At 36.3% G+C, this 24,098-nt stretch overlaps 1 protein-coding gene across 1 annotated transcript in view; it reads left to right on the top strand.

Moving 5' to 3' along the window:
* The window catches only part of LOC145270883 (eukaryotic translation initiation factor 4 gamma 1-like), a 138,552-nt gene that overhangs the window by 91,633 nt on the left and 22,821 nt on the right, over positions 1–24,098 (top strand). The window contains exons 2-5 of the mRNA XM_080126437.1: positions 3,173–3,288; positions 12,180–12,344; positions 14,772–15,065; positions 20,825–20,884. Coding sequence (XP_079982563.1) covers positions 3,173–3,288; positions 12,180–12,344; positions 14,772–15,065; positions 20,825–20,884 — 635 coding nt within the window. The remainder of the gene's footprint in view (positions 1–3,172; positions 3,289–12,179; positions 12,345–14,771; positions 15,066–20,824; positions 20,885–24,098) is intronic.

Raw genomic sequence — 24,098 nt, 5'->3', positions numbered from 1 at the left:
TTCAATAGAACAATACACTTTTTGTTTTTAAATAAAACAAAATAACAGTTCAATAGAACAATATACTTTTCTTTTTTTTAACGAATCAGAATGTTTATACTTTCAAGTATCAACAAAAAATTTGTTGTATATTTAGAATTACATTTATTAAAAAATACTTGTCACAGAACTATGATGTCATATTCTAAAAATCATGAGTTTATATAGATTTGGTGAAATAAATAAATGTTAAATGATTTTTATATTTCAATACCAGGCACTGTATGTAGGGGGCCATTGATAACCACCATCAAGAACTGCAAAAAATTATCATTTCTGCTGGCGGGATATACCTGTGACTAGGGACCACTTGTGAACTTGATGTTCCTATAAGATAAGGTTAGTTAGTGTACAGTGGTCAAAGGGAACCTGTCGTAGAAATCAGTTAAAATTTGGTCAATTGGGTTACTTAAGGGAATGGCTCATCAAAAACTTGTTTACATTGGACTTGAAGACAACCATATTGTAAAGCAAGAAAACAAAACGAGTTTCACAGGTGTGCAGTTCTAAGAAAGAAGTTTTGTTCATGGAAGCTATGTTTAGGTTTAGGCACAGATAAAGAGTGGGGAAAATTATTGATAGTGGTTTCAGCTAGACAAGTGTTTTTCATGAAAGTTAAATTGGAGCTCAGACGAGCACTTGCCATGAGAATAACAATAAAACGGAGACATGCTCGCAACGTCTCTTCTGTGAGAAAGAGGTTGCAGGGAAGAGAAAAGGACATCCCCCACTAGACTACGAAGTCTATTCTGATCTCGTTCAAGGCAAGTTCAGTTCTTCCTAGCAGCTCCTGTCCCGATGTGACAGTAATACTCCATCCTTAGACTCAGAGGAAGTTGGCTCAACCAGCTGGCATAAATACAGTTGGATCCATAGAAGAAAAGGGGTATGCGGTTATGGGTTAATACCTTTCCAAAAAGGTTGGAGTGAAAATGATGAAGTAGCTCCCACCGAACCCACGACTGCACCGCGCCATTTGTAGATATGTATCCAATCACGTCATTTTGTCTCGTTTATTTTTTGAACACATTGCCAGATGGTTTTACAATGATCTTGTTTAATTACATGAGGAAGATTAGTTTTCTTCTGATTCAAATAAAGTTGGCCAAGTGTTTATCTCGTGTTACCAGATCAGGCTGTCTGAAGATATTGGCTTCCCGAGACGAAGGCCCTGTCGGTGGGGCATTAGAATACACCGACTGCCCCCCCCCTGCAGAGGGTAAAAGTCCCTCAATAGGGGTCCTGGATATGACCTTAAACTATATCCAGTGGTGAGGCCCCAGCTTGTGGGCTTTGGGGAGTGTGGAACCACCCTTTAATTACCATTGCTCCCAGGTCCACTCTGACTCGGAGTGGTAGTACCTGTTAGGGTTCCAACTATGGGTTAAATAGAAACTGACGTGGAAACAACAAATAGATTCTATTAAAAAATTTTTCTTCAAAATCTTTGGATTCGGCATTAAATAACCCGAAAAGGGTTGATATGCCGTAAAACAACCAACCAATCCTGAGACGAAATGCACATTTATGCTTTTTGTTTTTCGACTTCCTTTTGTAAAACTTATGTTCTGCAATAACAGAAACAACCCACCTTTTCCCCTTTTCCTTCTCTTTCTCTTTCCCCCACTTTCTGACAGGTTACCTCACTTAAAATGTACAAAACATTAATACTGTAACCCTTTTTCTCTCTCTCATTGCAAAACTCATGTTCTGCAGGGGAGGGAAGAAAAATAAAATCTACTATAAAACAACCAAACATTACAAACTAGCGATTGAAGATACAAAAATGTTTGAAGAATAAAAACCTTCTAAAAAAAATAACTGGATGCAATATAAGTACTATTTTCAAAATAACTGGATTCGGCATTAAATAACCTGAAAAGGGTTGATATGCCGTAAAACAAAACAATCAAACCACCAACCAAGTGTTTATATATATTTTACTATGCATTGGATTCACTGTAAAACTAATTAACTGATCATTATTTGCTTTAGTTTAGTGGTTCTGTTAAAACAGCAGATCAGGTGGTGCGAGGAAGGTGGGCTCTCTCTACCGTGCTAGAAAACTTCTAACACCCGAAAGTATCCTGTACCTCTATAAGGCCACTATTCGCCCATGTATGGAGTATTGCTGTCATATTTGGGCCGGTGCATCGGCTACTAGTCTCTCGCTCCTTGACAGGGTTCAAAAGAGAGTCGCTAATCTGATAGGCCCTAAACTGGCATCTAAACTTCAGCCTCTGTCCCATCGTCGAAACGTTGCATCCCTCTGCCTGTTCTACAAGTATTATAATGGTGAATGCTCTGAAGAACTGCAAGCACTTGTGCCCCCACGCCGTGAACACCCTCGACAGACCCGACAAGCTACAAAATCCCACCCCCACACTGTAGAGATCCCTAGATGTAAAAGATCTTTCTACTCCAGTAGTTTCTTCCCCAGAACTGCTACACTTTGGAATTCCATCCCAGGTCACTGCTTCCCCAACTGTACTGACATGCATAAGTTCAAGTGCAACGTGAACCAACATCTCGCTGCCCTAATCCCTACATAGTACCCCAGTAGATATTTCCCCTGATAGTAGCCCCCTACATTAAAGTGGCAATGTGCCTTGTTTGGGGTGAAAATGTAATAAAAAAAAAAAAAAAAAAAAAAAAAAAAAAAGGACAACTCTTTTTATTATTTTTTTTTTTTTAATCCTTTGAAAAGCAATTTTTCAATGAAGGATTTGAGACTTAAGTTTTTTTTTTTTTTTTTTTTTTTTTTTTGTATGGTTGAGTGTGTCTGTATTACAGAAGATCAGAACGACATCAGTACCATCGGTTTCAATTCCAAACAAAGAGGACTGATGATATATATATATATATTGTATTGGTAGTAATTATTTGTTTGTTTAAAACAAAATATATAAGTGTGTCACCCAAAAGAGTGCTCAATGTTTAGACAGAGCCAAAATAAGTGAATTTAGTTTCCAAACAAATGGCTACACAGAGTTGTCCTTGGCCTGACGAAGCGATTCCCTTACTGGGTTTTCGCTGAAACATGTATGCTTATGTGTAGCCATTTGTTTGTAAACTAAATTCACTTATATATATATTTTATTTATTTATTTTATTTATTTTATTTTATTTTCAGATTCTTTGAATGTCAAGCAGTATGATAGGGAAACTTTACTGGGTCTGCGCGATTCCTCCGCTGCCAGATCCAGACCTATTAACCTTCCGGATTTGCCAGATATTATCCTGAAAACGGTAAGTTTTAATTTTTGTTATGCCTTACTAAAAGTACACAGAATTATTTATCTATATATATATATATATATATATATATATATATATATATATCAATTGCATCGTCTTTACAGACGTTAGCCATCCCAGTGCTCCCCACCAACCTCGTCATAGTTATCAGGTCAATCCTCAGCAACACCTCAACCCCGTCCGTGAGCCCGAAGATGACTTTTCAGGCCACCATTAGACTTGCGCAGTCTGCCACACATATGGTAGACAAAGTTGTTTGTTTAAATTTGTTTCACTTCTGATTCCGTTTTTTTTTTTTTTGCTCACTTTGCTCGTGGCATGATTTTTTTATGTTTAATGTAAGCTCCTTTTGAGAGGAGCACACGATTATAAGCCTCACATTTCCAGCTCGTCAATTCAATGGGTGAAACCGACACGTTCCCCTTCCGAAGGCTTCTCTTGAGTGCAGCATGAATAATTTTTTCCGTTGCAAAAACTTTAGAACCCCCTCCAACTAGCCTCCCCTATTCAGGCCGGTGTTCTGCCAGGGTCCCCCAGTTCTGAACATGGTCCTGGATATGACCTTAAACTATATCCAATGGTGAGGGCCCCAGCTTGCAGGCCTTAGGGAGTGTGGAGCCACCCTTTAATTGCCATTGCTCCCAGGTCCACTCTGACCCGGAGTGGTAGCACCTGTTAGGGTCCCAACTATGGGTTAAATAGAATACGACTTAAAAAACAAATATACTATATTAAAAAAATCGTTCTTCAAAATCACCAGATTCGGCATTAAATAACCTGAAAAGGGTTGATATGCCGTAAAACAAAACCAACCAACCAACCAACCCAGTTCTGAACAGGAATCTTAAAACCTTTAAGAATTATATATATATATATATATATATATACACATATATCCACATACACAATAGAAAAATGTGAGCATGAAAAGTAATATGGTTAAGCTGAAACATGGAAAAGTAAAGGACTAGTTGTTAAAACTGGAAAAAAGGACAAGATATTCTAGTAAAAATATAATAAATTTATAACTTAAAATATTGCAGCATTAAGAATTGATTATATAATGTTAAATTGAATTTTTTTAAAAATTCTTAATGCTGCAATATTTTAAGTTATAAAGATGTCGGTTCACGTTACACTTGAACTTCTGCATGTCAGTACAGTTGGGGAAGCAGGAATCTGAAAAGGAAATTCTAGCAGTTTTGGAGAAGAAACTACTTGAGTTCTCTTACATCTAGGGAGCTCAACTGTGAAGGGGTGGGATTTTACTGTTTGTCGGGGTATTTACGTCGAGGGGGTACAAGTGCTTGCAGTTCTTAGGCACATTCACCGTTAAAGTACTTGTAGGACAGGCAGAGGGATGCTACATTTCGTCGATGGGACAAACTTTGTGCAAAACATCCGCATCTTCAGTTCCTTGTGAATAATTGTGTGTACAGTTCCCACACTGACATCAAATTGTGCATTCATTGTCTCTATAGAAACATGACGGTCCGTATCCATGAAATTCTTTATTTGGCCCATCAACTCTGGTATTCTGACTTCCTTACTTTTCTCATCCCTCACAAACTCTCTGCCTTCCTCGAATCTTTTATTCCACTGAAAAACTGATGCTTGATTCATGCAAAATGGTCCAAAAGTAGTCTGAAGCGTTCCATAATGTATTTTTTTCCAAGTTTAAAACGATTTTATTGCATACTAGCAGTTCAGCCTGGCTTTGCTCGGGCCCTATGCAGTGTTCATATGTGCATCACGAGGAAATCTCGAAATAAAGATGAAACGTTGATGAACACATAATACGGTTTGTTCCTTTTTATTTTCTCTATTTTGATGGAATACTATTTCCATCATATGTATGTATGTATGTATATATATATATATATATATATATATATATGATGCACATATGAACACTATATATATATGATGAAAATAATGGAAATAGTATTCCGACAAAATAGAGAAAATAAAAAGGAACAAACCGTATTATGTGTTCATCAACGTTTCGTCTTTATTTCGAGACTTCCTCTGGATGAATGAGATTAAGAAACAAAAAATACCAGTACATAATATTTGAAAATGTTTCACGTGCACAGTGTGACGCAGTTCTATTTCAGAGAAACGGAAAAGGACGTTGGAAATTCAAAAAGGAGGGGGGGGGCTGGCGCTGTTAAAGAGAAGGAAATTTTATTTCTATAACATAGCGCCATTAATAAGTAAACTTTTATTAAAAGAACATTATTTAACTGTAGACACAGGTTAACTTTCTCACACCATTCAAACACGCCCTGTAATAATTAACACATAATCTCAATCAATAAATTACATAAAAAACACTCATTTCATTTCTGTTACAAACCTATATTTGAATTTCAACAGATATATCTTTTTTCCAATAAGAATATTAACTGCGTTTCATAGTTTTAAAATTACATTAACGACTATATGACGTCACTAAAATTTCCTTCTCTTTAACAGCGCCAGCCCTCCTTTTTGAATTTCCAACGTCTTTTTCCGTTTCTCTGAAATAGAACTGCGTCACACTGTGCACGTGAAACATTCTCAAATATTATGTACTGGTATTTTTTGTTTCTTAATCTAATTCATCCAGAGGAAGTCTCAAAATAAAGACAAAACGTTGAACGCATAATACGGTTTGTTCCTTTTTATTTTATATATATATATATATATATATATATATGTATATATTAAAAAATTTTTACTCATGTCCAGATAACCTACATCTAAAATTTCAAGTATTAAAACCTAAAATTGGTAGAGGAGTTTGGTAGGGTCTGCAAAGATCAACTCTTTACACTTTGACTTCTTGGCAGCCAAATTTTCACCCAAAATCTGATTAAAAAGCTTGCTGTATTTCTGAATACCTTTTATGTAAAATTCCACATGTTCAGACCCAAAATTGGCTGAATACTTTGCTAGAGCCTGCAAAGGTCAAACCTTTTGATCTTTGACCTCTTGGCAGCCAAATTTTCGGCCAAAAACCGATTAAAAAGCTTGCCCTATGTTTGAATACACTTTATGTAAAATTTCAAATATTTAGACCAAAAATGAGCTGAGAGGTCAAATTTCTTTAACTTTGACTCCAATTTTGACCCCTTAACATTTATTGTTTTGGGCTCAAATCAAGTTAAAAAGTTTGATCCATGTCCAAGGAACCTACATCTAAAATTTCAAGTGTTTAGACCAAAAATTGGCAGAGGAGTTTGGTAGAGTTTTCAAAGGTCAAATCGTTGAACTTTGACGCCTTGACAGCCAAATTTCTGTCTGAAAACTGATTAAAAAGATTTTCCCAAATCTCAATACCCCTTATGCCAAATCTCGAGTCTGTAGACTGAAAATAGATAGAGTAATTTGGTAGAGAAATGTACACATACATACATACATACATACATACACAATTTCACTTTTATAGATATACTAGCATTTCAGCCTGGCCTTGCCCGGGTGTTTGGATGTGTATGTTGAGCCAAAAAAAAAAAAAAGTGGTAGTAGGAAGGCAGGCTCGAACCCATACCGCAAAGGAGGAAAAGAATGGGGGGGGGGGGGCTGCCGTCTATGCTGTTAGGACCACCACCAAACCGGAAGTGACATTTTTTTTTAAATTAAGGCTAGACAATCGAAAGGAGAGGATGACTTTCAAAAATATCGGCGAAAAAGCGAAACGTCCATTTCTCTCTATCAATCGCTGGAAGCGATTAACCACTGATTGTGTAACACGTGTAATCATGTCAGCTGATATCCGCGCAATCTCCTCTTCAATAAATAACTTTAAAGACGCTATTGTATCAGGCTTCTTGCCATAAACGCTATCCTTTACATAGCCCCAAAGCCAGAAATCAGGAGGGGTAGTTTATATATTACACTCAAATATTTAAACAAATAATATTAAACGAATAGAGATTATAATGGATCATATTGTTTTTTCTACCTTTAACATGTTACCTGACTTTTTGACCACCCTGTAAATAAATTCTTGTCCTGGAATCCAGTAAGACCTTGAGACCAAAATGAAAAATATACTATAACGTATGAAAATGGTTAATTGGGGAGAAGAAAATTATGTTCTCAATTTCTTTATTAACTCAGTGTTTGAGAGATAAAGAACTTAAATAGAACATTCGAATATCTATGTATCTCATATAGAGTTCAAGTGTTAGCCCCAGGTTGTGGGCCCCGTGATTTCTGAGAACTTTGACTGAAGTAAAATAAAACAAAAAAACAGATTCACAGATACACACGCGTTCACTTTTATAGATATATAGATAGATTGTTCTTCTAAAGTGTGCTAGGAAGTAGACATCTAGCGATGCACAATGTTGGGAATTCCTTCTTTTTTTTTTTTTTTTTACTATATTTAGCGTTTTATGACAGTTATAGTTGGAGACAGGTTGTGGTTCGGAGCAGCTGCTGAGATGAATTTATCAACCAATTAATGGAGAACTAAGATGTGGCCGTCTAGCTGAAACCACTATTAATAATTTCCCCCACTCTTTATATAGACGGATTTATAGGCATTTGAGTTGAACAACTTTTACTTGTTACATTCCAAGTATCTCCCGCCACGTTAGGATTAGCGTTCTTTTGCAATTTACCTCCTTTCTCAAGCATCCACGGAGTTTCATCATCATCTACTCCAGTTTCATCATCATCTACTCCAGTTTTAGAATTACTTTCAACTCATATTGGATGCAGAGGATGTAACTTCCGGTATGAAGTGGTCACAAAGCAAATCAGTTCCATCACTTTTTTTTTTTTCTCATGCCTCCGTTTTGTTTGTTTGTTTGTTTGTTTGTTTGTTTGTTTGACCTGCTGCCTATATCTCTCCTCTGTTTTGTTTGTTTGTCTGTTTGACCTGCTGCCCCCTGCCTATATCTCCCCTCTGTTTTGTTTGTTTGTTTGACCTGCTGCCCCCTGCCTATATATCCCCCCCTCTGTTTTGTCTGTTTGACCAGCTGCCCCCTGCCTATATATCTCCCCTTTATTTTGTCTGTTTGACCAGCTGCCCCCTGCCTATATATCTCCCCTTTATTTTGTCTGTTTGACCAGCTGCCCCCTGCCCATATCTCCCCTCTGTTTTGTCTGTTTGACCAGCTTCCCCCTGCCCATATCTCCCCTCTATTTTGTCTGTTTGACTTTCTGCCCCCTGCCTATATCTCCCCTCTGTTTTGTTTGTTTGTTTGACCTGCTGCCCCCTGCCTATATATCCCCCCCTCTATTTTGTCTGTTTGACCTGCTGCCCCCTGCCCATATCTCCCCTCTATTTTGTCTGTTTGATCTGCTGTCAAAATTCATTAACTTAATCGCGATTGATGTAGGATCCATAATATTTAACACGTATAAGGCTGCAAGCTTTGGTAATTAAAAAAGTTAAGATTTAAAAAAGACGATTTGCAAAAGGAATTGCTAGTTTCACAATGGTATTAACCCCCACACCCCACGCCATACACACACACACCTCTAAATTCAATAGGTCTTATTTTGTACGATCGTTTTTTTTTTCCCCACTATAACTACCCGGCGTTGCGTGATCATAAAATATGCATAAATATTATATTTTAATTAATGCAGAATTCTTTTTTATTATAAACAGAAATAAGTATTAAACGTAACTTTATATTCCTTTTAAAAAGAAAAGAAAAAGATGTGTGTGCAAGTATTATGTTTTTTCTAAACACTTCACTTCTTGTAAAGTAAAAAGGGTAATTCCATCTCAAAGCATCCAGACCATGACACCCTTACCTCTCTGATATTTTTCCAAACTTTCACCATACGTTGGTATCATAAAAACTAGCGAATCCTGAAAATTTGAGCTTTTAACTCTAAGCGGTTTCGAAAATATCGCAATTTTGGTATTTTATGTTTATTGCGTCGAGGCGCAAATTCGCGAAATTATGAAATTACGTTTTTGGGCATAAATCAATTTCTAGACTAGGTAGAACTTTGAAAATTTGCATGGACAAGGTTTTCCACACGAGGAATCCAAAAATCACGTCTAAAACCTCTGAAAATGAACTGTTTCTAAGTTATTGAACTTTTAAGCCGAGATTTGTCCATGCAAATTTTCACGGTTCTACCTAGTCTAGAAATTGATTTATACCCAATGTAATTTCAAAATTTCGCGAACTTGTGCCTCGGCGCAATATACGTAAAATACCAAAATTGCGATATTTCAGGAACTGCTTCGAGTTAAAAGTTCAAATTTTCAGGATTCCCTAGTTTTTATGATACCAACATCGTAAAGGTGTCAAAGATGTTTTTTTTTTTTTTTTGATGATTTAAGATGGGCATAAATCAATTTCTAGACTAGGTAGAACTTTGAAAGTTTGCATGGGCAAGATTTTACACACAAGGAATCCAAAAATCACGTTTAAAACTTCTGAAAATGAACTGTTTCTGAATTATTAGACCTTTAAGCCGAGATTTTGGTATTGATCTAAGGCGACACAAAAAAACAATTTTTTTTGTTCCTTGATAGTCTGAACTTAAATTCCTCCAAAAAAAGGTGTTTGGTTCTTTCGTCGTTATCTCACAATCGAACCTCAAAGATGGGCATTTTTATGGGCCGTGTACAAGGAGTTACTTGACTTCGCCAGAAACAGGAAATCCTGAATTTACTGAATATACTCAACAAATTTTTGATTTACAGACTTGAAGTTTGGTATATAGGGTATTCAGACATGTGGAACACTTTTAATCGGGTTTCATTCAGAAAATAATGGTTGCTAAGGGGTAAAAATTGAAAAATTAGTGGAGGGAGGGTCATTGGATTTTATCTGTTTTCTGTTTCACGAATGCGCATGCACATATCATTCACATTATATTAAGAACTAGCGGGGGTACCCGGCGTTGCTCGAGTGTTTGTTTCCGGGACCGGGGGGGGGTTAAAAAATGTTATGGTAGGTAAGTAGGAAGGATCAAACCCGGAGTCATGAGTAAAAGTAGGAAAATAAAGTGTGAAAAAAAAACCAAAAAAAACCTGCAACGTTAACAGTTCGGCCACCAAGAAAAGTCCATTCCAATTGTTTAGGGGAAAAAAAAAAAAAACGACTACGGTAGGTCGGCACGAACGTGAAAATATAATGTGAATTGTCCAGCACGCTAACCACTACGCCACAGAGCACTGCAGCTTAGTTTAGTGATTTTAAATAGCTTGACATGAAAGAACTACGAAGCCAAACCGGTGTTCTCTTAACTGTTCCTTGTGAACGATCCCCAAACGGTGTTAAGTGGTGGCAGGGGGAGGAGGAATTTATGAGAGAGAAAATATTTTACCACTTCCATTGATCTTAACCGATTTTGGCCGTGACTTCTCAGCAGAAAAAGTATAGAAATCTAAGATTATCGAGGAATTTGAGAAATAATAAGCCTATAACACACCTCAGATATTGTTCTGCCGTTTGTGCATATTATATTTGCATGAAATATCTTGATTTTTAATCCTATTAAGGTCAAAATCCGACTGGAAAAAATGAGTTCATTTTATTTATATAGAGATGATTCAGGTGATTAACCGCGATAGTTGTTTCAGTCATGTCCAATCAGTCAGGCCAGAGGCTTAGTTGGCAAAAATGTGGTGAGACTACAACTATTCTTGAAGCTCATCAGATATTACGTGATGCTCACATAGTTTTCCTTTCTTTCTTCTTTTTTTGTGTGTGTGTGTCCCGATTTATCGGAGAGGGACCTATGTTTTCAGTGGCATCCGTGCGTCCGGACTATTGCCAGATAACCGTCCACTAGTTTTTCTTGAAATTTTGCCACAAATTGTATTTCATTAAATAAATGTGCGCAGTAAAAAATATTTTTTTTACAAAAATTCCCGTTGCGCCCCCAGAGCTCAAGAGGTCCAAAATAGCCAAAAAATGACACTTTTTGTCTCATAACTTTTGATCCATCCATAAGATTTTTCTAAGACTTGGCCAAAATGTGGAGCCCATTGTTCTTAATATAAATCCAGTATGTGGCAAAATTCTAGTTCATGTCTCCCGGGGACTTTCAGTATTAAAAGCGCCTCTTTTTGCATATTTCTCAACAAAAACTTGATATGTGTGACTATATAGATGTTTTACACGGTGGTCAACTCAAATATACATGTATTAAGGCCTGAAACTGCACCATTTGTCCATTTACACTGGGATTCGGCGTCTTCAGAGGGCTCAAAAGAGGTCAAAAATGCCTCAAAATGGCCAAAAATGACACTTTTTGCCCCATAGCGTTTGAGCCATCCATTAGATTTTCCTGAAACTTGGCCAGAATGTGGAGACCATTGTTGATATAAATTCTGTATGGGTGACCCTGGCAAAATTCTGGTTTGCATCCCTCTGGGACTTTTAGAGCTAAAAAAAAAATGCCTTTTTGGAGCTCTTTTTTTCATATTAATCAAAAACTTGATATGTATGTCTATATAGTGGTTTTCCATGATGCTGAATTCAAATATACGTGTCTTAAGGCATGAAACTGCACTGATTGTCCATTTTCACTGGGATTTGGTGTTCCCAGGAGCTCAAAAGGAGTTACAAATGCCCCAAAATTGCAAAAAATAACACTTTTTACCCCATAACTTTTTCCCCATCCATTAAAGTTTTCTGAAATTTGGCTAAAATGTGAAGTCAACATTGGCCCTTCACACTTCTCACATTCATCATTTCTTCACTATTTTTTGTGGCGTCATCTCACGTGCAGCAGTAGAGGGGGCCATGCATATGCGGCTGCTTTTTTTTTTTTTTTTTTACTTCTGCATTGTATTGTTTTAATTTGTAAATTCTAAAATTATTTTAATTTTTTTTTTTTCTTTTGTTCATCTTTTATTTTATCTTCTATTTTATCTTCTATAAATTCTGTTGATTTTATGATTCTTTCAGCCTGTCCTTGGCAACGGAATGGGTCTCCTTGGCAGTGGTGGTCCTCCACCCATGAACGTGTCTGGTCCCATGATGGCTGGTGGTATGGGTGATAAGGGCATATCTTGTGATTGGAGGAATGGTAATGACCCCTTCAGCCCTGGTTACGTCAAATCAGCCAGGCCAGTGAGTATCACCATTTTCAGTAATTTTGCATCTTCTTACCCAGATTTTTGTGACGTTGACGTAAGCACAGCTGGCTGGCTGCTGACGCAACTGTAAATTTTTTTTTGGGGGGGGGGGGCAACCAACAACAACAACTGTTGAAATGAAAACCACTGCACAAAAAAAATCAGTTTTGTTAAAATTGATTTTTTTTTTGTAGTGGGGGTGTGTTTAAAATTATTTGGTTGAGGATTTTTATAAACTGGGCGGGGTGGGGTACGAATTATTTTTATAAATAATTTTTATATATATATATATATATATATGTATATATACGTATTTATGTAAAAAAAAAAAAATTGGGGGGGGGGGATATCACCATTTTCAGTACTTCAGCAGGTCATTTCGGACACGACCGACAACTTGAGAACCACTCGACAAAAAAAAAAAAAAAAAAAAATTGAATTTTTTTTTCTGGCAGGGATACGTTTAACATGATTTGGTTGAGGATTTTGATTAGCTAATGAACCAGTGGGGGTGGGGGGGGATACAATTTTTTTTTTTTTTTTTTTTTTTTTTTTTTGCCTTTTACGTATTTATGTAATGGGGGGGGGCAGTAAGTATCACCAAATTTAGTACTTATGCATCTATCTTTTCGCCTGGATTTTTTGTGTCGTTGACGTAGGCACAACTGATTACCAACGTGACCGACAACTGTCGAGAACCGCTTGGCACAAAAAAAATGTGAATTATTTTGTGAAAATTGTTTTTTTTTTTTTTTTATAAATATTTATGTAACGTATTTTGAAGGATATGTTTAAAATCATTTGGTTGAGGATTTTGATTAGCCAATGAAAATTGGATTTTTGAACTGGAAACAGCAGACAACTTTCTAATTAAATAGGAAGAAGAATCTTCAGTACTTGTACAGTTTAATCAAGGCATTAAAAGATGAAAATATTGAAGAAAAAGTTATATTGTATGTATCCATTATGGAATGAAGTTCTGCAAAAAAAAACTTACACTTAATTTCATCAAAAAGTTTTTTTTTTTTTTTACTGGGAAAAAACAATTTATGATTCCAAGCAAAAGATTCGATTTTTAGGAAGAAAAACTAGTATTATAGATAGGGAGGGAGGGTCGTCGTTTTAAACTGAGTTATCTCCCCGTGGCGTGTTCTAAAAATTCAAAGATGTCTACCTTCAACACGCTATCATAAAAACATGATTTTCCGCTGTAAAAAAAAAAAAAAATACTCAATCAAATTAAGTGATATTTTTTTTTCCGGCGATCTTTAGTCCAAAATTGGTACAATATAACCCAATCTTTCACGAAAAACACCCGTCTAGCTGAATCCACTGTGAAAAATTTCCCCCACTCTATATCTGTGCCTAAATCAAAACGCGGATTCCATGAACAAAGCTTCTTTCTTAGAACTGCACGCCTGTGGAACTCTGTTCCGTCTGCCTGCTTCCCACCGGCTTACAACTTGGATGTCTTCAAGTCCAACGTTAACAAATTCCTAATGAACCGCCCCCTTAAGTAAACACTTCATCAAATCTCCACACTAACGTAATGTACTTGCAATAACCCTTATCCCTGAGTGGCTTCCGGGCCTTGATAAGCGGTGATCACTGTAAAAAAAAAAAAAAAAACCAACTTTTTTCGGTGTTGTCATTGATTAAACTATACAAGAGCTTCAAAGTTAACATGCCAGGTTTTCATTGAAACATTTTTAAAAAAAAAATATTTCACCAAAATGTTGTTTCATCAGCAGCAGCATCATAATGTTTTTTTTGTTTTTTTTTTCCAGTTGTGTAAAAAAAAAAAAATAAGGAGACTCTTGAAATCTAGTCTGAATGGTAGCAACCTGTTCTCAGTTATCAATTCATGGGCGGTTGATGTAATTCGATACAATGCAGGAAGAAATGAAAAAGATAGTTATCAAGTTATCAGTTCATTTACTTATTCTTCTGAATAATTTTTTAATATAAATTTTAAAAGAACATATGTCAATTCATTTGCACTTTTGAAAAATTTAGTCTCTTCCCAACATGACCTTTTGTTCATTATAAAATAGAATAGTCAAGTCAGTCAACATGTAGTATCTGTTCCAGCAGATACTGAAATCAAAGACCATATGTGGGGGAAACCCCACATATGGTCTTTGATGGCCACCATTCGCCCATGTATGAAGTACTGTTGTTACCTTTGGGCTGGTGCATTTGCTACTATTCTCTCTCTCCTGGACAGGGTTCAAAAGAGAGTCGCCAACCTGATAGGTCCTGAACTGTCATCTAAGCTTCAACGTCTGTTCCATCGATGAAATGTCGCATCTCTGCCTGTTTTACAAGTATTTCATTGAAACATTTTAAAAAAATATATTTCACCAAAATGTTGTTTCATCAGCAGCAGCATCATAATGTTTTTTTTTTTTTTTTTTTCCAGTCTGGGAATTTAACGAAGCGAGGCAGTCAACAAGGGAAAAAGGAAGTGAAGAATATTATGATCCACATTCCAAAAGACGTGAAACTCCGAACCTGTGACAATGCCTGGGTGCCCATTAGGCGAGGTAATCAGACCCAGGAGGAAGAGGACCTTGACTGGGTCCTCAAACGTGTCCGCAGCATCTTGAACAAGCTGACACCTGAGAACTTTAATACGCTACAAACTCAAATGGAAACGATAACCATCGATACAGAAGAGAAGCTTGCTGGGGTTACAAGCCTTGTGTTCGAAAAGGTGAGTTGATTTCACATGCAATATACGTCTTCAAGTCCAACATAAACAAACTCCTGACAAACCGCCCCCTTAAGTAAGACACTCTATCAAAACCCCCAATACTAATGATTACTACAATACTATCTCATTGACCACTGTACACTCAATACGTGAAAGTTTGTTTTTTTTACAAGGAAACCACCACTAACCCTAACCACTTCTTAATTTACTAATTTTCCACCACTAACAATTACTATGTCATTGTCCCATTGACCACGGTACACTTAACCATTATCCTTGAGTGGCCTCTGGGCCTTGATAGGTGGGAGACCCCTATGTAAAAAAAGAAAAAAAAAAAAAAAAAATGATTTCACATGCAATATACATGAAATTTTTTATTTATTTATTTTTTATTTTTATTACAAGGCAACCACCATCAAGGCCTGAAGGCCACTTGAGGATAAGGGGTTAATGAGTGTATGGTGGTAGTGTAGTAATCTTTAATGATGTAGATTAGGTAAAATTGGGATTATATTTAAAGAGGTGGCTCAACAAGAACTTGTTTACATTGGACTTGAAGCCTACCACATTGTAGCAGGGCGGGGAGAAGGCCAGTGGAACAGCTTTCCACAGGCGAGCAGTTCTAGAAAAGAAGCTTCATTTGCGGAAGCTATGTTTAGATTTCCGCACAGATAGAGAGTGGGGGAAATTATTGATAATGGTTTAAGGTAGTCGAGTCAGTTTAGCAAGGAGGGACTACAGATTGGAGCTCAGCTGAGCACTTTCCATGAAAATAACGATAGAGCAGAGATAGGCTTGCAACGTCTCTTCTGTGGGAAAGAAGTTGCAGGGGAGAGTAAAGAGCATCACCTACTAGATTGCGAAGCCAGTTTTGAGCTCTATCAAGGCAAGATAGGGTGCAGAAAGTAGCTCCTGTCCAGATGGGGCAACAGTACTCCATTTTAGAATGTGCTTGGTTCTTATACAGTTAGGCGATTGCATCGACAATGAGATACCTACTGGAGCGGTAGAATGATCCAAACATTTTTCTAGTAATTTGTCTTTCAACCAAAAAATAAGTAATTTTAGCAAGATAATCTAGAACCCCTTTAACAAGTACAGTACATCACCAACATGACCTCCCACAGCAGCAAAGCCAGCCTGATCACTGCCGTCTGCTGAGTATTCGCTAACCTCCCGGTTTTTTTATTTTTTATTTTTTTTTTAGGAGGTCACCACTTATCAAGGCTTGGAAGCCACTCAGGGATAAGGGTTATTGCAATGTACAGAATGTTGTACGTTAGTGTTGAGATTTCATAAAGTGTCCGGTTGTTGAAAAGGCATGCTCCCAGTTCCATACCCGTATCGACGCAGTGATTGAGGCTGAAGGTGGTAACATTGAATAGATGTCAGCTCTTCTATATAATCCAATTATCTGAATTGATGTTTTTGAATAAAAGTTTTAGAATAAAGTTGTGATGTTGTTTTCTTTAGAGCGACAACTTTATCGTTCAACCCTGTACATATCTTTCTTTAAAACTAGAAAATATTAAAAGTATACAACAAAAAAAATTATTTTCCTGTCATTTTATCCCCTATGTAAAACTATACCCCTCAAGAATGGTCCTAAAATCTATTTTCAATCGATAGTTATTCCAAAGTTTCCTACCTTGCCGAAGTTGTTTTTTCCTAAATTCGATGACAGTAGAAATAAGCAACCAGCTCTTTATACCTATGATCAAATCATGAAATTCTTTGATATGGGGAAGATACGTAATAGTTAACAAAGCACACCTCTGCCACCCTTCTTATATTAAGAATTGTTTTCTAAATAGTAACATTGCTATTTAGAAAGTCATCCGAAACATGGTGAGGGTCCTGGATATGACCTTAAACTATATCCACCCCAGCTTGCGGGCTTTGGGGAGTGTGGGGCCACCTTTTAATTGCCATTGCTCCCAGGTCCACTCTGACTCAGAGTGGTAGTACCTGTTAGGATCCCAACTATGGGCTGAATAGAAAATGACTTGAAAATAAATATATATTCTATTAAAAAAAATTTTCTTCAAAATAACTGGATTTGGCATTAAATAACCTGAAAAGGGTTGATATGCCGTAAAACAAAACCAACCAACCTAAACATGGTGTGGGGGCTTGGTTAGATATTCTGTTCGTTCACTCTTTTTATTTTGCATAAGAATTGTCTTTTCAATTTTTTTCAGAAAAAATTTAATAACATTTTGTGGGTTTGTATTACTGTACACATAGATTCGAAAAAGTTGTCAAAAAACAAATATATAACAAATAAATGTTATCAAAGGCAAGATAAGTTACTTTTCTACCTAACTGGATATATTTTTTGTGTTTTTATTCAATATAACATATTTATTCAGCTTGAAAAACATGCAGTGTTTACCGATGTATTGGAAAATTCAAGATGGCATCTCACACCCTCTTTAACACCGTAAGTTTGGGAAAAGGTGTTATAAATAAAGAACTACACAAAATACTATTAAAAACCCGCCGAATATATGTCAACCTATGTCACGGTAACATATATTGAGCGAGTTTTTAACAGTATTTTAACCGGTTTTTTATTTATTACACCTTTTTCCAAACTTACCGTGTTAAAGAGAGAATCGGCCGCCATCTTGAATTTTGTCAACGGTGAACTAATGCAAATCTTTAGTTGCCTCACTATTTTCAATCAATTACAAGGAAAACATTTGAGGAAAAAAATATTTGGAAAGATCTACTCATATATGATATCTACCCATACCCTTCCAAGGATGGAATACTGTTGCCATATCTGGGCAGGAGCTGCTAAAAATAGCCTATCCTGCCTTGAGAGAGTACAAAATAGACTTCGTGGCTTAGTGGGGGATGCCCTTTTCTCTACCCTGCAACCTCTCTTCCACAGAAGAGACATTGCGAGCCTATCCTTGTTTTATTGTTATTTCCATGGCAAGTGCTCGTCTGAACTCCAATCTCTGGTCCCCCCCTCGCCAATCTTTCACGAAAAACACCCGTCTAGCTGAATCCATTGTGAAAAATTTCCCCCACTCATTATCTGTGCCTAAATCAAAACGTGGATTCCATGAACAAAGCTTCTTTCTTAGAACTGCACGCCTGTGGAACTCTGTTCCGTCTGCCTGCTTCCCACCGGCCTACAACTTGGATGTCTTCAAGTCCAACGTTAACAAATTCCTAATGAACCGCACCCTTAAGTAAACACTTCATCAAATCTCCACACTAACGTAATGTACTTGCAATAACCCTTATCCTTGAGTGGCTTCCGGGCCTTGATAAGTGGTGATCACTGTGTAAAAAAAAAAAAGTGTATTTTTTTTTTTTTTTTTTGCAGAAATATATTCAGATTTTACATTAATTTAAAATAAAATAAAAAAAAAAGAAATATAAGGAAATTTTAAAAGAATTTGTAAAAATTTGGGAATCATCCCATCTCTAATTTTTTTTTTTTTTTTTTTTTTTTTTACACGGTGGTCACCACTTATCAAGGCCCGGAAGCCACTCAGGGATAAGGGTTATTTATTCAACATGACTACTTCATTTAATCACATAAATTAATATACGAAAGCATATATGTGTAAACTTTAAGTATTTACTTCGGCAGTGCTCAATACGTAGGTAGAGCTAGGTAGTATTACTTGCCATATATATATTTTTATAACATATATATATATATATATATATATATATATATTGCAATTAGGAATGGAAGACTTTTATGATTCATGATTAAAAGTAAATTTGTATCCCTGTAAATTGAATAAAACACAATTTTTTAATCGCTTTTTCATTCTTTGTTTTAAAAATTCCCTCGATACAGCTTTGAGAAGTGAGAGTCGAAACCGGTCTTTTTCTCTTTCTTTCCTCTCCTGTTCCCCCCCCCCCTTTTCCCCCCTTTTCGGAGAGAAGATCAAAGGAATATATATATATATATATGGATATATATATATATATATATATATATATATACACAAGTTTACTTTTAATCATGAATCAGAAGTCTTCCCTTCCTAATTGCAATATTTAAATTTTGCATCTCTAAAAACATTATGAAATATATATATATATAATTATGATTAGTTTTTTTGGAAAAGAAAATTCAGCAGAGTGCTCGATTAAAAGAAAATCCGATATGTAAGAGCGTATTTATATTTTGTGTACAGAAAGTTGTTAGATGAGACAAATCATTGGTACCGTCGGTTTCAAGCCCGATAATAAGGACCGTTTAAGGCATCCTTATCAAGCTCTCTTCAGCCAATATACGAATATATATATATTTTGTGTACAACTTTCTGTACACAAAATATATATATTTATTTACCAGTGGTGAAAAAAAAACGGACTATTGTGCTCAATGTGTAGCCAGAGCAGTATATAGGAAATTTATTACTGTGAGTCCAGAATGAGTTTACATATTGTTTCAACTAAAGTCCATCTATGAATTCTGACGATGCTAGTTGGACATTTCCTCTCTTTGGGGATCTTCCTCTAGTTGAAACAATATGTAAACTCATTCTGAACTCACAGTAATAAATTTCCTATATATATATATATATACTTCTTAGAAGTCGGATTATGTAGGTGCTAAGTCTGTGATAGGTTAAATTTAGTTTTTTTTTTTTCTGGGAATTTAAACTGCATTCTTTTGTACATTTTTTGTCTACTCAAAGCTTCTTCAGACTATAACAATAAAAAAGCAGAACATAACAAACAAATGACAAAAGTCTGTATTCTAAATTTCGTGATGTTGACCATCTTACAATTTATTCCTTTTAAGTATGTTTAAATTCACAATTATTAACAGCAATTGTTTTATCGCGCAAAATCATTCATTAAATTATTCTAACAATCAATGAATCTGTTCTGCCCTTAACTCCTCTAGAAGAAATGGCAACTATTAATCCATTAAATCAAATTGCTGTTAATAATTGTGAATTCCAACATAACTAAGGGAATAAATTGTGTGTGTGTATATATATATATATATATAAGATAAAAAGCTATAGCAAACATCTAAATAACTACTTTAACCACAGTTCCTGATTTCAAAATAAGAAAAATTAAGATTCATCTGCCTTACTTTTAATGCTAGGTTTATTTATGGTGTCTTTTAAATTCAATAAAAACCCTCCTAAATTTGCTGATGAGGAGACCTTGCTTACCAAAAAACTATATATAATTATTCTACATAACTTGATGTATACCACAATAAAAAGCATTGTTTTCTGAAACGATCGTACAGATAATTGATTTTGTTGTTGTTCCTTCTTATGAAACTGATTTTTAATTTAATTAAAATTTGATTTTTAAATTTTAAATTATAAATCACATTACTTTATATATATATATATATATATACACACGTGTATGTATATTATGTCTTTGTTCGGTGCACTTTTCTCAGAAACTACTGGACCAATTTTGTATGGACTTTTGTTATAAGGTGCAGCGAATTAAGTATTATGGTATCCATTCAATGCATGGTTAGGGGTTAGTAATGATTAGTATTTAACGCAAAAATGAGCACAAATTTAATCATCAATTTTTCATAAAGTACTCTAAGTCAACAACCGATAATCTTTTTTTAATAGGCAAAAAGTTTAGACCGCTAATGTTAAATGTTTGAATGTTTTTTTTTTTTTTTTTTTTTTTTTTTTGTGTGTGACAAAAATAAAAAATCTTTAATTTTCAGAAAATCCATGATGTAAACTTACTTTTTTTTTTTTTTTTTTTTTTTTTAATATTTATAGGCAATCTTGGAACCTAACTTTGGAGAAGCATATTCTAAATTCTGTAAATTTTTACTGATGGTAAGTGTTTTTTTTTTTTTTTTTTTTTTACCCCCCCACCCTCCAATTCTGAAAACATATTCTTTCCTTAAAAGACAAAAGATGTGTATGTTTGTCTACCGAATGTTTGCCTAAGATGATTTTAACCTGGTTATGGTTTCATGGAGTAGAAACAAAGACAGAAATTGCTACCTTTTTATTGAGACAAAAAAGACCATCACAAACATTAATTAATGAGAAACCTTTATAGTCGCTCTTAAACAGTTAAAAATTATTACAACTTTTATATGACGGAACAAGACCATGCAAGTTTCATGAGAAATTGTATGCAGATTCCGGAGTTTTACAGAAAGATGTCCGAGTTTGACAAGACACACCTAAAGAAGGTCGAAGGTTTATATTGACCAAAATTTTTGTGAAAATGACTCTCAAAATGAGAATAATAGTTCGAGCAATTTAAATAATACGAATAATAAGTATTAAATCGAGTTCATCAGCGCCATTAAATGCTCGTAGACAAAAAGAAAAACAAATGGAAACATGTTATGCAACATACAAATATCTCTGTGTGAAGTCGCCAATCTAACCCGAACCTTGATTCCAGTATGTTCATGTTCCCTTCTATCTCCTCTGGGATCTTCCGACCACTCAGTTGTATCAGTTAGGATAAAAATGAAATGTAATAAGTCTTCAGACATACCTCTCCACTGTACTGTATATCGATGCTCTATGGCTTACTGGGATAGTTTCTGCACATTTATATCTGATCTACCTCTGCGTTCTATGTTTAAAAAGGATGTGTCCTCTATAGTATCAGACCTGACTGAATGATTAATTGTAGGCATAGACCGATTCATACCATCCAAAAAATTCCTAACAGCCATCCAGAGTTTTCTCCAGAATGTGCTGCTGCCATCGTGCACAGAAATCACTTTTTCCATAGCTACCAATGTAATAGATGCACTGAAACTAAAGCTGCTTTCAGGACTTCCAGCAACCAATGTAAAAGAGTAATAAAAAATGCAAGAGAGCTATATGCTCAGTCCGTTAAATCCATAGTAGCTGAGCAGTGTTTTGGTTCCCACCAGTTTTGGCAAATAGCAAACAGGATCCTGAACAGAAGCGTGCATTCTATCCCAACCATCATCAATGGACCTGAGGTCATCTCGTTACAATCAGTCAAGGCCAAATTATTTACCAAGAACTTTGCAGCTAATTCTACCCTATGCGACAAAGACCATCAACTCCCCGTATTTTCTCCTATAACAGGCAACAACCAGAACTAGCGCCCATACTTACAAAGTTATTAAAGCGTTGTCTTAAGGAGAAATACTTCCCAACACCTTGGAAACTTTCATCAGTATGCCCTGTATTTAAGAATTCAGGTGATCACTCATCTCCCTCTCAGTGCAGACCAATAAGTATCCTCTGCTGGAATCTGTGTTAAATAGAGAAGTAGTCAACCTTCTTAGTGACGTGCAATATGGTTTCCATTCTGCTAGATCTACAGCAGACGTGCCTACAGTTATATCTCATAGGATTAGCGAATCTCTTGACGGAGGCTTACTCTCTAGAGCAATCACTCTTGGCATATCAAAGGCCTTTGATAAGGTACGAGGGACGTGCAATAAGTAATGCCCCTGACCCACTTACCATAGCAGTAGAGTAACGACACTTGGCACAGTTATTAGTCTTTCTCTACATAGGAACCACTCAGAGTTATGCATTTCTCCCATCGTTTGATGCAGCTCTGGAGACAGTTTTTGTAGAACATCCCAGGTTGGTCCTCCAACCATGACGTGATTTCAGAAATCAAGGCTGCATCATCTGGGAAACGCTTTCCTTTCAAAAACAACTTCATGGCTGGGAAGAGGTGAAAGTCAGAGGGTGCAAGGTCAGGAAAGTAGGGAGGATGGGGTAGGATTTCATAACCACACGCCCGTGCTTCTGATATGGCGACATGCGAGTTGTGGACCGCAGCGTTGTCCTGCAGGAGGAAGGTACCTTTGCTGATCTTGCCCCGCCTCTTGATTTTGATAACTTCCCTTAATTTCCTCAAAAGTAAAGCATAATAGGCTCCTGTAATTGTGGTACCCTTTGCCAGGAAATCTGTCATCACTACTCTGTCCTTGTCCCAGAAGACTGTGAGCATGACCTTGCCAGCGGAGGGCTGCACCCTTGCCTTCTTCGGAGGTGGTGAGTCCAAGTGTTTCCACTGCATTCTGGGCTTTGGTCTCTGGATAATAGTGATGGACCCAGGTTTCATCCTCTGTAATCAGTCTTTTGAAAAACTTTGACTCATCTTCTTGGCACATCTCCAAATTCATCCTCAAGCACTCGACACGTTCTCGCTTCTGAAATAGTGTGAGCAACCTGGGAATCCATCTGGCAGACACCTTATGCAAATGGTCATGAATGATAGTTTCCACAGACCCTGTACTAATCTTGACATCTTGGGCTATTTGTCGAATAGTAATGTGCCAATCTTTCAAAATGGCAGCCTCAACTTGATGGAAGATGCCTCATCAATGGCAGAAGGGGGTGATCAGGTCTGGGAGCTGTTTCCACAGACTTCCAGCCATGTTTGAATTCACAATACCAGCGTTTTATAAGGTCATATGATGGGGCATTATCACCATAAGTTTCTTTCATTTCATCAAAAGTCTCCTGTGGTTTGCATCCTTTCAAATACAAAAACCGGATCACTGCTCGACATTCAACAGGCTCCATTTCACACCGGACTCAGTTCAAACACCTGTAAAACAGAAACCACAATTAGTTCAGAGCTGTAATTTGCCATATAACCCGTAGAGATATAAATCATTGCACATGTAAAATTTTAGCTAGATCAGACAACTGAAAGTGGGTCAGGGCCATTACTTATTGCACACCCCTCGTATGCCATAAAGGTCTACTTCATAAGACATCCAGCTATGGTAGAACTGGAAATGTTTTCTCAATTAAATCATTTCTTTCTCATAGGCTCATAAGAGTAGTGGTCGATGGGCAAAAATCAGAAGCTCTCAGTATTAATGATGGGGTCCCCCAGGGGTCCATCCTGGACCCAACTCTTCCTGATCTAAATTAATGATCTTTCAAATCACATCCTTACATTATTTGTAGACATTTATGCTGACGACTCTACAATCTATGATAGCACATCCAAGACCGTAAACGACCAAGTTCTCTCTGATTCTCTCTCCTCTGATCTTGAACATGGGTTACAATGGGGAAA

This window comes from Euprymna scolopes, chromosome 46 (assembly GCF_053919585.1).
Source record: "Euprymna scolopes isolate OS-2025 chromosome 46, ASM5391958v1, whole genome shotgun sequence".
Classification (NCBI taxonomy): Eukaryota; Metazoa; Mollusca; class Cephalopoda; order Sepiida; family Sepiolidae; genus Euprymna; species Euprymna scolopes.
The sequence above is the reverse complement of the archived record's forward strand: the minus strand, read 5'-3'. Positions and strand labels throughout refer to the sequence as shown.